A 17,544-nucleotide genomic window follows, 5' to 3' on the forward strand; every position below is an offset into this window, starting at 1 on the left:
TAATTTTCCTCCTAGTAACCACAACAGCACTCTAACAATAGATAGTAGGGTCACCTTATTGAGATACTCAATAGTCAGCCCAGTAAGTCTACAAAACATAACAGTGCAGTGCTCAGGTATCTTTACCACTCATAAGGAAATTGAGATGATAGTGTTCACAGTATGTGATTATTGAATTAAGGGAGTTTTAAATTCTTTTTAAGGGGAATGATGCAGTTAGAGCATTATTTTATTCTAGGTGAGAAAGGGAAATATATGCTTGCTTCTCTGAGGGCATATTTTTGATCTAAAAACTACACTAACAGTTTAAGAATATTTACAATTTGCTTTCTCATAAAAAAAAAAGATTTATTTACAAATATAAGGACATTTAGACAAATTGTTTATTGAGTATTTCTTTCAAAACAGAAGTATAAAAGCACAACAGATAACTTCTCTTAAACTTTGGTCTGCAGAATTAAGGCACTTTGAACATGTTTTTTTCTTACTCCATGAGTAATTGTTTTCCAACTTTAATTAATAAAGGCAAACAATTTTTATGAGTACAAAACTAGAGTTATAAAAATGACATAATTTACAGACAACACCACATTAGTACCAGACATTAGCAAAGCATGTTTTGATATAAAAGCTTTCAGACCTAGGCTCATTTTTGTAACACCTTTTTCCACGCAGAGATAGCTGTTTACATGCATTTTAATTATCCCTTCTATAATCCACTTTAATAGTCAAAAGACGTATTTAGGGAAAAGTCAGAAAACATTTAAGGATTTCAGTATATATGTTATTATAGGATTCCTATGGGATTTTTTTTTTTCATATAAATAAAGGTCAGCATGATCTCAAATACATTTGAGGAAGCTTATAACATTTTCTTTTTCCTTTGTTAAGAGTTTCCATTAGCCATGTTACCAGAAGGCATTTGGATATGTGATGTAGAACAAGAAAAGATACATTTGTCTGTTTAGACATATAATACTTGTCTATTTAGAAAAGGTAATGTTACTGGTGTCAGTATTACATTAAAAATACTATGAATTTTGACTTACAAAAAATATACAATACTACTGAACCAAAAGTGCTACATTAACACTATTATTTCCTTACATTACTTATTCTAAAAGTCATCTGAAGTGATTTTTTCCCTAGGAATGATCTAATTTCATTTATATTTCTCATTTACTAGAAATAAAAATAATAATAAAAAATACATTCTGCATTGTTCCCTGCTATTTTTGAATCCAATCGTGCAAGCACTTACTAGCCAGCTTAAAAGGGACTCCTGGTTCTACAGAAGTTGATGGAAGTTTTGTTTGTGCCTTTATCAGTTCCAGGATCCCACCTTGCATAATGCTTACTATCAAGAGAAATTACAGCACCTTGTGAGAATTATGCCAGTAGTGAGCATCTGCATTTTCACATCTTTTAGTGGATTCATGGTTCAGTTTACATTGTTATCAAAACACATTGTTTTCTAATGTTCTTTTTTTTTTCAAAACAGTTTCTCTTCATCTCAAAGACCATGCCGTTAATTTGTAATTCTGTGGATTTTATCTTGAAAAGCTTTTAAGAATAAGCTAGTCTTGTCCTTCTTCTTGTTGATCCTCCTGTGGAAAAAAAAAAAAGCACACCTATGTAACATTATATGTAATATAGTTAAACAAGATACTACGTTTAGTGGTGAAACAGACATGAATAAGAAAGAATGATGCTGAATCTTTAACTGTCATAATGGCAGGTAGGAAATTATAGTGATCTCTCAGATTCTTAATTGATCCAAATAATGTGCAGACAGTGAATAAAAATCCTGCACTGGGGAATCCCACAGTGCTGTTTTCACAGTATCAGATTCCAGAATCAGATCTCACTTTGACACCTTGTCCTGGTTTCAGCGAGGATAGAGTTAATTTTCCTCCTAGTAGCTGGTATGGTGTTGTGTTAGGGATTTAGAATGAAAATCATGTTGATAACAGGCTCACGTTTCAATTGTTGCAGAGCAGTGCTTACATTAAGCCAAGAACTTTTCAGCTTCTCACACCTCCCCACCAGTGAAGAGGCTGGGGGTGCAGCTGGAAGTGGACAGAACTGGGACAGCTGACCCAAACTGGACAAAACAATATTCCATATCATATGGCATCACGCTGAACAATTAATATGGGGTGGCTGGTCAGGATGGGGGGGACCACTGTTCAAGGACGGGCTGGGCCAGTGAGCAATTGCATTGTGCATCACTTCTTTTGTACACATTATTATTATTGCTGTTGTTATTTCTTTTTATTTTCTGTCCTATTAAACTGTCTTTATCTCAAACCACAAGCTTTTACTTATTTATTTTTTTCCGATTCTCTTCTCCCAGCCCACTGTGGGGGGAAGAGTTAGTGAATGGCTGTGTAGTGCTCTGCTGCCTGTCAGGTTAAACCACAACACACCTTTATTCTATTATGAAATACAGTTTGAATGAAGCACATAATATAAGTTCTTTGCAGATAGAAACATATATATTAAGAGTATATAAGCTTTTTTTTTTTTTTTTTTTTTTTTTTAAAGAATATACGCAACTTTTCCCTTTGGAACTCTGTTTTCTTAAGCTTCTGTGTACCTCCCCACCCTTCCCTTTTACTTTAAACATATCTGAGATAAATATTTGATATAAGTTAAAAAATTTAAAAATATGTTTTGCTTTTACCTTGTGTCCTCTTGTTTGCTTGTACTTTCCGTACAGGTGCTTCTAGAAAACAGAAATATTTCAGTCAGAATTTATTTTCTATAGCCTAGTTGAACTAAAACTCATTAAAAAAATTGGAAACCTATGGTAGACTTGTAATGTCTTTTTTTTTTTTTTTTAAGGTTTTCCGATGAATTTTGATCCATTAGTATGTTGACTTGATCACCTGAAACATGAATGCTAATAACAAATACAGTTGACACATTTCCATGATTTGTATTCTTCCACCAAATATTGCCTACATTTCAAAAATATTTTTAAATTTTACTATTATGAATTATTCATACTGATCTCTTGTAGATGGTTGCATGATGTAGACAGGGGCCAGGACATTGTGCCCATGCTCTTCACACAGCAAAAGCCATCTGACACTGTCAGTGATGTACAATCATGTTGATGTACTGATCAGGACTCTGTCTCAAATTTTGGCAGAGGAAGTTCAGATTCCCTTGCAGGGCACACTATAGACATTTATTCAAGAATTATATATAAATTATATACTTGAATCTCAGCCATTGTCAGTTACATTTCCAGCTGCATTTGGGCCTTGATATATAACTGCACTGTAAGCCCACAGTATCACTCCACATTTACAGGTCAGCTCTCAGAAACTTCTGTTTTAAAGGGTACAGTGAAGCAAGGGCCATTGTATAGGTACCACCCTCATTAGGAGATATGTCTGTTTTCCAGAAGACTGACTCTCTGAAACTACAGGCACTTTTTCCTTTTTTTCATCAAACCTTGACGTAATTTTTAAAACCAAGTGTCTCCTCATCAGGGAAGAAAACACTTTACAAACTTTAAAGAGAATTTTTCTCCCACAGAAATGTTACTGTAGTATATTTCCTTCTTTACAGACTTAAAGTACTTTTATATTTGCTTAACTAGCCACATGCAGTTGCCTTTTCATCTTGAGGTACAGGGTATGTAAACTCAGTGCCCTGATATATAGGTTTCATTGCAGCTGTGGTGAAACACTGGGCTTCTGCACCAAAGTATAAGAAAATTGCAAGTTCTTCACTACCTTAACAAGGAGAGAACATGGCCCATCCAAACTTATAAGTTTTCATGTAAAGCTCCATGGCTGAAAATCATATCCATCTCTCATTTTCAAGCAATAGTTGACTTCCCTGCATGCCTTGTACTACCCAACGTTGAAGTTTACAAATGATTATGGTATACCTTCAGTATTTGGCAAAAAAATCAAAATGCAAAAAGTAGAAACATATTATTAAACACTACTATCCACGAGCCATATTTTTATTATGAATTTGTATTTCAAAGGATGACAGAATAAATACATTCTTACTCTACATCATTAGAATTAGAATTGGAGAAGGACGTATATTCAAATACAACAGAAACTCCAAGAAAGCTACTATTTAACTTGGAATAAAGACCATCATCAAATACATAAATAAAGATTGTTAAACTTGAAAAACTAATTTCTGGCATATACCCAGGCTGAACTGAGGCTGAACTGTATTTGGCTCCTCATGTTGGACCTCCACACCATTCAGCTTTTTCAAAACCAAGAGTTTCCCTTATTAAATAGGATAACAGTAGAGAAATTCTAAGACCCCATAAGATTTACCCATTTCCAGAGATCATATTCCCTCCACCCCCCTCTTAGCAAGTTGATAACTTGACAGATCACATTGACAGATCACATTAAAATTGACAAGAAATAACTCAAGTTAAAAACAACTCACGTGGTCTTCTTCCAGATGTGCTGCTTAGAGAAAATGCAATTCTTATGGTGCATGTTCTTTCATATGTTTTACCTAAGCTTTGTGGTTTAGACATTTCCTCTTGTCTACTATGCCTGCCAAATCTTTTAGTTACTTTTAGACACAAGACAAGCCTCAATATTTTTCTCTGCAACATCAGTGAAAGAATTCTTTTCCAAAATAATCAAAAAACTCTTCTTGCTAAAATATTGGCTTCAGAGTGAAGTAATTTTTGTGAATAAAAGCTACAAATCCCCACCTAGAATGATCACTTCAGACAAGTGAGGTCTTAGTGATACTGGATTTTTAGACAAACTAACCTTCCAAATGGACTTTCTTGATTTCTTTCTCGATAATCTGTGGCTCTCCCTCAATTACTTTAGTAACCTTGGTGTACTCAGTTCCAGCTACAATAGGCATTAAAAACAAATGAGTTAAATCTGGGATAGCATTTTTTCATATGCAAGGAACCATCAGTGGAAAAAATGTTGTTTTGGGGGTGTAGGTATATGTAAGCCACTATGGCATTCATGATGTAAAGTCCTGCTGATTTTCTTGGCCCTGACACAGGTGATGCCTTCTCTAGGGCTGAAAGTCATTCATTGCAATCTTGGCTTGTAGTTTGTTTCAGCAAAGACTGCCAATTGTAATAAGCAGTGCTGGACATTATATGAGTTGAATTACAGCCCATATAAAATCTTTTATTTTAGACAGTGGGAATACATCCATTTGTGTCTGGACTCAGATTTAAGTGCTTAGGAAATTTTCAGTAAAACAATTATTTTGATGTAGACATGAGGGCCATAAAGCATTATCACCATTAACACTAACAGCCATAAAGCAGTGTGTGTATCTGCTTTTATTGGCTGAAAGCATAGTAAGATATTATAATGGAAAACAAGGGTATCTGACTGAATAAATCATGGGAAAGACAGAAAAAATTTAAATTAAAACAAGAGACAGAAATCTGCCTATTTGTCCCATTCTGTAAAGCAGGATGCTTATGCAAACTAACATATAATAGCAAGGAAAAATAGCAAGAATTCAAGAGACAATATTGTCTTTTCCATATTTACTGCAGAGAAATTATTTCTTACTTTTCTATACAATGATAGGATCACTATAAGATTTATCTTTAGAGACTATATCTATTTAATCGAATATCTCTGTAACTGAAGACCTTTGAACATTCTGGTATAAATTTTACTCCTGCTCTTTATAGCCTCATTAAGACCACTAGAACATAGTCCAACAGATGGAAGGATTTTTTTTTTGATATATTTTCTCATTTTCAACTCTCTTTTTAAATATTTGCTGCTGAAATAGGCAGCCCCAGAGAGCAACTCTCACACAGATACAATGAAAAACCCTCTAGATCATATTTCTCTCCAATGAGTATCCTGGCTAAGATCTGCAAAGCTAAGATTTGATTGTTTAAAATAGCAGAGAGAAATATAGTCATATTCATGGCTATATCATGGTTTGTCTCTAAGACTAGCTGCATTATCAACTAACATGTTTTTGTTTGATAAAGAAACTGCTATGACATTCAGCCATCACTAAATTCTTGTGATTCCGAGGTTTAAGTTACATATACAGAATAGTGCTTGTAAAAAGCTACAAGATTTAGTTCTGTGTACACATGGTTGAACTTAGTATGAGCTACTTAAGTAGTATTTGAGTTAGTAACTTATGAGAGAGTGAACATAATATGAATTCAATTCAGCTAATTTATGCCAGGAGAAATATCCATGCATATTTTGAGCTTCTCATCAGGTTTGCATTGACCTTTACTAAAAGCACAATACTTGAATTCTCTTTTTTATTCCCCATTGCTATTATAGATAGTGATTCTAATCTATACATTAAGCAGAGAACATTCCAAATTCATAGATATATTAATTTCATAAGCACAAGTTTGTTTACCAGTTTTCTACAGCTACTGGTTATATACTGCCAAAACTGTTAGAATTAAGAGAGCAAGAAGGAAAGAAAACCATTCTTTGGAACATTATATTTGAAAAGAGTTGAGGTTAATGCCTTGATATCCGTCACCTGTAAGCTTTGAAAGAGGGATGCTAAACATGCCTTTAATTATTAACTTGAGGGCAATGAATATTCATTTCTGGATGACTGGTAATAAGGTGAATTTGGCCTATTACAATATTTTCTATTTCATAAATGTTTTTTCACAGATTTAAATTTGCTGAGTAAAAGGGTTCTCAGCTAGTGGAATAAATCTTCATTGCTCCCCTGGGTTTTAATTAGATAACTTTTTAAAGACTGAGAAAACAATTAAATTTTTATCTATTTTTCATGACTGATATCATACCAAAATTAATTAATCAAACTTTGGCACTTGTTTCCTTTTTATGTGCATCTGGCACTTCGTATATGTCATTATTTTTTTATTTTTATTTATTTATTTTTTTCCAATTGAAGTTTCCTTTCTGGTAGATCAGTCTTTAAAATGTTGAGCTAGACAAATCTGAGAGAGGTTTCAGTTATCATAACCTGTTACAACAAGGTTAGTTGTAATACACTGAATTACCTCCCTGCAGAAGTCTTTTGATTTCCTCATCTTCGAGTAAATGACCATCACCTTCAATAAATTTGGTCACCTTGGTAACCTCTGATAGGATACAGGTTATGGCAAAAAAAATTGATTGACAGAAAACATTTGACAGCATATTAATGACTTTATCCTGTTACAGTATTTTGCTGAATTACAAAAGTTATCTGTGTATGTTCCACGCTAAATACTGAAAACACCATATTGCATAACAAGCATAATTTAGTATTTATTAGACCTAGGCAGTCTCAGTTCTAGAGCTGACTGGAATGTGAAGATCAGAGATTCAAACCAGAGTATTAGGTTTGGACATTTCTCAGTTTCTCAGGCTTAATCTCTGATTTTGCAATGAGCATATTTGATGAAAACACATTTGAGTATCTATTCAGTGATTACTTAAGTAGTATCATGCCGGTTTTATTGTTGTCATTGTTTGTTTTTGATTGTCTGTTTTTAAAGAAGAAAAGAAAACAATGATACTAACCTTCTTCAAGAAATTTCTTTATTTTTTCTTCATTATCTGAACCACCTGCAGTAATTCTGGTATATTTTATTTCTGGACCTAGAAGAAAGATGTTTTTTTTTTTTTTAAAAAACAAGGACTTAAGTTAGATATAACTCTATTGCCTTTTTTTCCTTTTTTAATTTAACCCTTATGATGATTCTGTCTTTAACATGCTTTAATCAGCTTTTATGTGTTTGTTGTTGTTGTTTGTTTGTTTGTTCTGTTTGCTTGTTTTATCTTTCACTGTGTCCTAAACTGAAATGTAAGAGGGCTATTAATAGCTTAGAAGTAGTCAGACAAGTAGGTAGGCAAATTTAACATAGTAAACATCTGCTCACAGTTTTAATAATTTTGTTGTATTAGGTCACAGATCAGGTATTTCCTCATTGTAAAATGGTCTGGATCCACTGTTGTAAAAGATGTTATTAATGTTGTAACAGCTATGAGTCATTTGAGAGTTTAGCACAGAAATTCTTTATCAGTTTCTATTACAGAGAGAAGGAAATTTCAGGAATGCTGGCATCATCTACATGATAATGACAATTTCATGTGGACTATTATTGAAACTTGCAGTTCAGAAATGAGAAAATAGTATTTTCTCTCCCAGAAATTTTCTGTGTTGAAAAATTGCCCCCGATTTATTCAGAAACTACTGCTATCTTTTTCACTGTTATAATCATTTCATTCAGTTGCTTTCACTGTAGTAAATAGTTGCATGAGAATAACTTGCCTGGTTTCTTATTTCTCTCTTGCTTGAGAATTTAATGACTTAAATTGTTTTTTTTTTTCAAAACAAACTCAATACAAAGACTTTCTGCTAAGTCAATATTTCTGTAACACTGTCTTTCCCTTGCAACTGTTCTTGCAGACAGTATTTTAACTACAGTGTACAAGATAGTATTTATAGTATTTATCCAAGGGAATCATATGTGCTAGCAGAGGGTTTGTGACCGTTTAAATATGCCTCAATCTATTCACTTCAATTTCTGTAAATTTTCTAGGATTCTTAAACATAAAAATCTTCACAGTACATAAAATATAACTGAAATTGCCCAAGGAGATTGAAAGCTACTGTACAAAAAGGCAAAGGGACAGATGCTCATTAATTTTATTCTACATTAACACAAAAAAAAAATGTCTGCCTTGTGGATGTCAGAACAACATAGTCTCAGCTTAAAAAGAAACATAGGATTTTTATTATTATTGTAATTATATATATTTTTTTTCCTGAACTGAGTTTCAAGGAAACATGCAAAAGTAGGTATCTACACACTGAAGGGCTAGCACTTTTCAAATGAAGCCTACCTGGAGATATACAATGCAAGTAACCTAAAAATTCACATACACACACACCAAAATAAATAAATTAATAAATAAATAAATCTAAACTAAGACAGACAAAAATGCAAAAGAACAGTCTTAGCATGAAATAGTATACACAAGTATATGTATCAGACATATATAATTCTATATGTATATGTGTAGCAGACACAGTGAAAATCTGAGCTATACATGGCAGTGGGAAGTAGTAGGAGGAAAATTCACCTCCTCAGGAAATGCAGTTTAGGCATTAGGACAGGACTTAAGATGTTCTACTTTTGTATGTAATGGAGAACTTCACTCAACATGAATTACCTTGAATAATTCTTTCTTCTGTTACTTTTTTCTCTGTCACTTCCACAGGTCGCCCATCAATGATTTTGGTGTATGTTTTAATAACTGGTTCTACAAGGATTTTTAAGTTGAAGATATTAATAAAGTGATTAGCAGTGTTACACTTGCTGGTTTTGAGACACCAAAACTTAATGAAGCACACAAGGAATGACCACAGAATATTTTAAGAAAAAATAAAAATGCTAAGAGTAGACCAGGAGCTGTTTGTCCCAAATTTAAGATGACTACATGCTATTTTATTTGAAACCACCCTAGATATGAAATCCTTGAAGCTCCTAGCAAAGCAGGAAACAAAGTTGATTTATTTGTCTGATAATGCTGCCTTTCTATCACAGGAATTACATCCTGCATTTTTGACTGCAGGACAACAATCAGCAGATAACTGAGACAGACATTATGTCAGCATGCAGAACATTTCTAACTGTCTTGACTGTAGCTATTTGGTACAGCTAAGGAAAAAAAATAAAATACAATTGCCATATTTCCAGAATGTCCTGTTAAAAATAAGTCCATTGTCTAACATATCATAGAAACCACCTGCACTCAAGTCCAGGAATAATTTATATTTCAGATTTTAATTAATGCAAATTGAGTTGCTGAAAGCATACCAACCTCCATGTATCACTTTAGTTATTGTCTCCCCTTCCCTGACTATTTTGAACTCAGGTTCCCCTTCAATTAATTTAGTGAGCTGTGTAATAGATGGGTCTGTGACACAAGGAAAAAACAACATGTTACAAGTAGTCATAAAAATATTTACGGTATTCCATAGGACTGAGATGAAGCTAGCATTATCACCCCTACCCTAAATAAACCAGATGACCATAATGGAGAAGCCATAAATCTGATATGGAGATGACCAGAAATCTGATGAGCCATCTGCATCAGTGGCTGTACAATCTTGTACTTCCTCCCATGGTGTCTTAAATTTAGATCCTGTTGTGCACTTACTATTTACAAATTTTGTTTTTGTTTTGTTTTTGTGTATTGGGTATTTTTAACATCTGTTGACAAGTGTCAGGCAAACACAGATCCTCGGCAGCTGAAAGGAAGCTTTCTTGTATGTATATTGGTAAAATGCCTAAAGTGAGGCATTGCTGGAATGTTCTGCTGGGTTTTATTTTATTTATTTATTTATTTATTTATTTATTTTTATTTTAAGCTAGCCAGACTTAGGCAGCAGGCATATAGCCTAAAATAAAATAAAATAAAATAGATTGAGAGATCATCTGGGTAGGTTGTAAGGATATTTGTCAGCCATAATGGCTACTGCTCTCTGAGTTTCATGGGAGATGTCATCTTGATTTCAATGGCCAAAACAAATCATTTGGTAATCTCTTATTCTTGCACAATCCCCACAGATAACACTGATACAAAATGTTTGCCAATCTCTGTTTGGCAGGCTGGAGATAGACACCTTAAAAAAAATGAAGAACATACCTCTGATGCAGTCAATTAACTGAATAACATAGTCTTAGTTTTGTAACACTTCCCCTATCCCTTGCTCAGAAATATAACACAGTCCATCTTTCACATGTTGTTGTGGTCCCTTAACAATATTTATTTAAAATATTTCTTTAAATTATATCATGTAGAAGTTGAGTCTTCACAGAGTTTGTTGTTGTTATTATTGTTTTAATAATCAGGATATAACAATAGCTTTTGAATATTTTGAATATAAGCCTGGGATTGAATTGCTGAGAGCAGTATGATTGAGGCTTACTAGTGTCCTTCAACAGTAACAAATTGAAGCATACATTTTTGTTTGCTTTTGCAGCAAAAGATGATTGTATAGGTTAGATCTTAGAGCTAAATAATTCATTTATTTGCTGCAGATGTGATGATATGACAGGACCATAATGACTTCCAGTTATCACAGAACTCAATCTACTCTCGGTTTTAAACAGCTGAACTATTGCTTTTTATTTTCTAAGGAGTCTGATAGAAAAACATTCATAAATTTTGTAAAGAAGCAATCTTAAAAGACTCATTGGGTTGCTTCTGTTCCAATTTCAGAGGTAATTTTTTATGTTAAGATATTAAATGCCAACATGCATTGAGAGAAATTATCAATATTAGTGAAAAAATGTCAAAGATATTTATTAATATTTATAAATCCTTCACAAAACAAAACAAACTCCTGATTTATTTTACCTTCCTATGTGATTTATACAGTAGATGCATGCAGAACCTGTATTTTCTTGTATTTCCTAGTGAAGGACCAATCTTTTAAACATTCAATACACTAAAATTTGGGTTTCAACCAGATTTAACTGTTGAGATCTATTTGAAGTTGTCTATGTATAGGCAAAGAATCTACTCAAGTAGATAATCTATTCTATTCTATTCTATTCTATTCTATTCTATTCTATTCTATTCTATTCTATTCTATTCTATTCTATTCTATTCTATTCATTATTATTTTTTTATGAAATCTCCCATCACAATCTGCTGGAACTTCTTGATATATGTTGCAAAAATTAACATGTAATGTTGCCAGATTTTTTTTATACAGACAATTGTGGGCATATGTGGTCTTGATGGGAACTGCCAATCACTACTGTTACTGCTAGCAAGCTCAGAAGGGCCTAAATTGGCATTACTAGGATTATTTCTGAGTCATCAGCAGGAAGATTGCTTACTAAAGATCATTCTTTGGACAGGGTGCCAAAGCAGAAGTACTGGCAGTGGAAAGGAGTGACTTCAGTGCTCACTAACATGTATTTTTTTTTCCCCTCATTGGTGAAGAATGCTTAGTTGTACATTTGTACAGATATATACAAACATAAAACTCAGACAGTCATTTATCATTTTTTCTCATCTTCCAAATTCTATGAAAATTGCCTAAACTCTCTGCCCTGTCTCTGGATTTAACCTAGAAGAACAGGTACCTCCAGAAAGTGATTCACCTGCATCTTATAAAGATTTCTAAAATATCTTGGATAATTTACCATGTGGAATCATCTGTAATTTATATTGCTTTGTAGCTCTGATTTCACACTGGAGACTAGGCAGCAAGGTTTTTTATATACATATATATATATATATTTATATATATAAAAGATAGTATCTTGTGCTAGGTGGGACAAAGCACAGACAAACTGTAGAGCAAGCAAGCTCATGACATTTCTACTGGGAGAAAGTCCTCACAGAAACATTTAATCAGTTTGGATAAAATATCTGCAAGATATTTTCAAGTGCCTTTGTTCTCAGTTGAACTTTACCAGATTCTTTTTTAGCATTTTCATTTCAGAAGAAAACTGGAGCACAGAAGTGGTGACACTGGTCTAGTGAAACTAATGATGTTTTGCTTAAGATATGAACCACAAGTGTTCTATGGTCCCAGCCCAACTTTTTGTTCTCTTCAATCCCACAACTAATCTTTAACTTTTGCAACAGAGAAATTGAAAAGAAATTTTGGTTAACTGTCCTTTCCAGGCATCTGACAGATATTGGTATTTAGAACCGACTGAAAACTGTAGAGAAATTAACGGTTTGTTTGTTGTTGTTGTTGTTGTTCTTGGTTTTTGTTTGCTTGTTTGTTTTTAACTTTAATGTATAACAATTCTACTTCATTTTTTAAAATAACTATTTTAATACAAAAACAATGGAAATGTTTTAATTATAGAATCCACCTTTCTATATACTTTATAGATAATATAGTATTATTTGGGGCATTTTAAATACATCCTTCAGGGGAAAAAAAAAATATCATTTTAAAAAATGCATCTTAAAAATGTCCATAGATTATTATTTTTTTTTTAAAGAAATCCAGGTGGGGAGAGCAAGCATGGGAAATCTTTAAATACAAAATATTTCAGCCAGTTCTAATTGCAATATTTGTATCTTTGCTTTTCCGGCAAAGTACAGAACAACCTGGAGTTGTTATGTAAAAAATACATTCTGTTAAAGAAGTAAATGCAATATATATTCTGTATATGTATACCTTTATGAACATATACAGAAATATATATTGGAAGGGCCCCATTTACCTTCCTTTCTGATGATGGGCTGGACGTTGCTTTCAATTATGTTAATTTCTGAAATTATAGAAAATGGAATATAAAACATCCCATTCCTACATTTTCTTTATGGTAATGATTGGTTAAATTAGGACTGGTCATCAAGATGTAAAAAAAGTCACAGATATTAATGGAAGGCAAAGTAAAACAAAAGGCACTAGAGTATGAGTCTCAGTTCTGTTTACTAAATGGTGCTGTATACACAAGTTACCTGCACAGTCTACTAATGTGCTATTTTCCTTTGTTTGTACTTCATGAAACCCAAAATTAATGAAATCCATGATAATGTAAGATATGTAATAATAATGGCTTTTACAATTCCCTGCATGAAAATCTGTATAATTCCCTGGTGTATCTTAAACTTGAATTCTAAAGTTCTAAAACTTCTGAAACTAAACTTCTGTTTGTTTCACTGGGGAGTGCACCTGGTAAACAGAGGGCTTTTACTCCTTATAGAGGAAATGGCTGAAGCAACTGTCTCCCTTAGAAAACCCATATATGCATATAAAGAAAACAGGTGGAAAAGGTACACTTTGCTCCTCTGGAAGCATTTATGAAAAAGAAAGCAACTCAATGCATAGTTTGGTCAATCCTGGAGAGTCTGTGAGGCAGTACAACTGCTGTGCACCGAGCACTGAACCTTGGCTAAAACATGAAAAAAAAAGTATTTCCCATACGTATCTTGCCTATCCCAAAGAGTAGAAATGGCTTACTTTAGGGATATTCCCTGTTGAGAATCTGGAAAGGGAAAAAATACATACAGTAGCACAATAACCAAAAACATTCTTCTTTGAGTCTTTTCCTGTCATTCCTTGGCCCACTTTACTTCACCATAAATTGCTTTCTTTGTGATTAATAAAGATCTACAATTCAGATTGGAATTGAAAGCATTCATAAATCAATCTTAAACCCATCTGGAAATATATAAAATGAACTTACTGTAAAATGTCAGTGGAATCTCTTTGAAGGTACTGTCACGAACAAACTACAAATACAAAAAAGTAATTTCAAAATTTGAAAGAGCACTTGTGTTCTAATTTTCTAATGATTGTGCATACAACTCACTGCTTCACTGATCTACAAGTTAGGTTATGCTATTACACTAGGTTCTTTCATGCATGTTTGAAAGATAATGTAAGCTCAAAAGGGTATGTAACTGAAATAGACAAGGATGCTTCTTTTTTAATCCATAGCCATTGAAGCTGATGGGTTAAATTGCATAGTAATTGAGCTATTTTATATTTCCCTCAAAAAGGGATTGCCTCAAGTGAAGCAAAGAGTGGATTTAGGCCAGTTCACACTGGAGTTGCCCATATGCAAATGTTCTACAATTATGTGGTGCTGAAAAATTTAAGTCCTAACTGTTGAGTTGAGTGTATCATCCAAATTACACTTGGGTAACTGGGAGCTACTAGATGTGTTGCTTGCTGAAGAAACAGAGAGCCAAAGAACCATTTTTGAATAATGTACAAGGTTTCATAGATCTTGCCAAAAGGACAATGGGAACATCATTTAAAAAGTACCTTGATTTGTATGTACTTGATCAACTTCTTCAGGATTGTGAGCAATTGATCATTTCCAACAGGCAGGTCTAAGAAAAGAAACAGGTATGTAAGAGGAAACAAACATCTCTATTCACTTTACTTTCACTTAAAGTGCTAATGCAATGTAAAACAATCTCATAAATTCACACTCGTGTATGTGTACATATATGAGTGTTATGTATACATATACATTCTTCTGTATTGAGGGAAAGATAGCCCAAAGCATCTTGTCTTCCATATATTTGACTTTCACATAATTTCCAATAGTTGCCATGGTTTCAGGCATGGCATAAAATGAGCAGTGATGTAAATTTTTTGTTTCCTATTTCACATAGGAATTGTCTCTTTAAAGTAAATATCCTTTTAAAGTTCTTGCACCTACATAACATGTAGACAAATTCAGAAATGTGTGTAAATTCTATGAACTAATACACACCTGCTGGATACAGGAGTTTATCAATAACATGAATGACACCATTGGTTGCCATGAGATCAGATTCTCTTGATTTCAGTTCATTAACCAGAAGAGTATCATTCACCTGGTAAAGAACACATATTATCAGAGACATTAAAAAACAAACTGAATCCCTTAATATCACTTTCAGATATATGCATCCCACTCTTCAATGTCAAATTGCAGACAGAATATCTAATTGCAGACACTGAATGTCAAATCTCCATTACAGGGTTGTGACTTTTTTCAACACTTAACTGTTTTCAAGTAGAGCTTCCCTCCTTGGATAGTTTTAAGAATGTTTGTCACACCAGGCTCAAAGCCACTTCCAATGAAAACTCCTTGTGTCAAGTGGTAAAGGAGAATGTTCCTGAGAGCATTTTTGTCTCCTATTTAAAAAGAAAAATAAGGAATACAAATTTAAATAAATATAAATAAATAAAGCAAGGCATAAAAACTAAATTGTACTAGATAATTATTTTTTTGGGAAATACTAAGGATTCCCATAGGTTTGAGACAGAATTAAGCATACCATGAAAGAAACTAACAGAAATGCATATATATTGAAGCTTTTTTTTTTTTTTTTTTTTTCCGTTATCATAATTTTAACAATCTTATGCCAAAAGGGACTCAACATAATTATAAACACGCTATGAGAACTACTATATAAAAGAGTAGCATTTTCTTATTATTTGGTATTATTTGCTTTCCTTTGCTTGCCCCTCTAATCAGAATTTTTCATTCCTTTTCTGATTATGCTCTGTAAACACAAGAATTTCAGGACTGCTAAACAGTCTGCAGCATCAAGTGTCACCAAGGTACTAGACAAACTGTAACCTTAACACCCTTTCAATTAAAGGGAACTGTAGCTAACTGCTGGCAGAGAAATTAATATAACTATTCTCTTGGGCGACTTCCTTCTGAGATGAATGGGGATAACTGACAACTCTCTCTGTACACACATATTTTCCTATCTCAGGCAGGACAAAGTTGCAGGAAGAACAGAGGAAGGTCATCTGGGATACTGGTCTTGACTATTCTTGCAGTCAAACTGTGAGAGGAAGAGGAGTTGAGAAAGCGGAAACAACCCTATTGTGAGTGTGATTTCTATATTTCAAAGTTTGGTTTAATTCCTATTTTGGAAGAAAAAGCCACTAGAAAGGACTAGAAAAGGACTAACAAAGCAAATGGATTCTGGAGTCCAAGTTAGAGTCATGGCAGGGCACCCTGGAGCTCTGTATCCATGGAGGTTCAGAGTCTTGGATGAGCTGTAGGAATATCCACAGACTGACCAGGAGACAGGGTACCAAGCAGAGCAGTTTTAAAACAAATGTTCTTCCCATTATGTGGAATATTGACCATTCTATTGCATGTTCTTTGTTAGTATTACATGTTGACATTGATTTTTCTTTCCAGGAGTTTCAACCTTGATGAAATGGCAATGAAAATACTGTGTGGTTATAATTGTTCTCTGGTGTCTCTCAGTGAACATTTTCCTTTTTCTGCCTTTGATTGCTAATATCAGTGCAATTCATTTCACTACTAAAGTTCAGTTAAATGATCCTCTTCACCTACTAAAATTAGTGCTGAGTTTTTGTGACTGGTTTATTCATAGACAGCATTAAGTTATATACAAAGTCTAAATACAGCCATTTGAAAAAGCTGGTTTCATAATCAAATTTCCTTTGTTTTTTGCCACAATGGCCAGTGGTTATAAATAATATTTGTTTTATATCTTTATTACAGATTAATATTTTTATAAATTCTTTGGAAAAAAATACATATTTAAAAGCTTAATTTTTATAGACAAAATAATATTATGTCTTAAAAGAAAGCTAGGGTAAAATTCCAAAAAGCAAAAAAAGGAGGTTAAAAATCAAAATTTCAGCTGCCATAGAAAGTAAGTAGAAACTATGTCACAATGATAGGAAGAGCCAGTACATAAAAGCCCTTGAAAAGCTGAACATCAAATATAGTTGTATCCTGGACTGTAGAAATAATCCAAAATGACATAGGGCTAGGGTTCATCAAGTTGTGAACTGAAGACAAATATAATAGGCCTGGTAAACTCAACTTCTTTCTTTCTTTCTCAAGAAAAGAGAGTCTTTAAGACAAAAATTGAACTATAGTGTTTATCTAGTTACTTCAGTTCACAGCCCTGAGGTGAGCTTCATTTGATTTTATAGCTATCTAAAGCTGGTCATTTAGGTTATCTGTTAATTTACCATTGATGACAAAGAGACACAGCACACTGGAAGATAATTTATACCGCAATCATAACTTTATATGGCTAAGAGAGAATTCAAATTAACAGTGCC

The 17,544-nt window shown here is 33.3% G+C and overlaps 1 protein-coding gene across 7 annotated transcripts in view; it reads right to left on the reverse strand.

The window, feature by feature from the left end:
• Positions 1 to 365: 365 nt before the first annotated feature.
• Positions 366 to 17,544, reverse strand: part of POSTN (periostin) — a 35,151-nt gene continuing 17,972 nt past the window's right edge. Inside the window, exons 13-24 of one of the 7 annotated variants that reach the window (XM_084289442.1) lie at positions 15,485 to 15,615; positions 15,209 to 15,311; positions 14,752 to 14,819; positions 14,168 to 14,213; positions 13,199 to 13,246; positions 9,819 to 9,914; positions 9,168 to 9,257; positions 7,512 to 7,589; positions 7,007 to 7,087; positions 4,776 to 4,862; positions 2,687 to 2,728; positions 366 to 1,607 (exon numbers count right to left, since the gene is read on the reverse strand). In XM_084289442.1, the coding sequence (XP_084145568.1) occupies positions 1,567 to 1,607; positions 2,687 to 2,728; positions 4,776 to 4,862; positions 7,007 to 7,087; positions 7,512 to 7,589; positions 9,168 to 9,257; positions 9,819 to 9,914; positions 13,199 to 13,246; positions 14,168 to 14,213; positions 14,752 to 14,819; positions 15,209 to 15,311; positions 15,485 to 15,615 (911 nt within the window). In that variant the 3' untranslated portion in view covers positions 366 to 1,566. The remainder of the gene's footprint in view (positions 1,608 to 2,686; positions 2,729 to 4,775; positions 4,863 to 7,006; positions 7,088 to 7,511; positions 7,590 to 9,167; positions 9,258 to 9,818; positions 9,915 to 13,198; positions 13,247 to 14,167; positions 14,214 to 14,751; positions 14,820 to 15,208; positions 15,312 to 15,484; positions 15,616 to 17,544) is intronic. The other 6 variants (XM_084289443.1, XM_084289438.1, XM_084289437.1 and 3 more) reach the window with 6 other exon arrangements.

This window comes from Netta rufina (assembly GCF_964035555.1).
Source record: "Netta rufina genome assembly, chromosome: 1".
NCBI classification, from domain to species: Eukaryota; Metazoa; Chordata; class Aves; order Anseriformes; family Anatidae; genus Netta; species Netta rufina.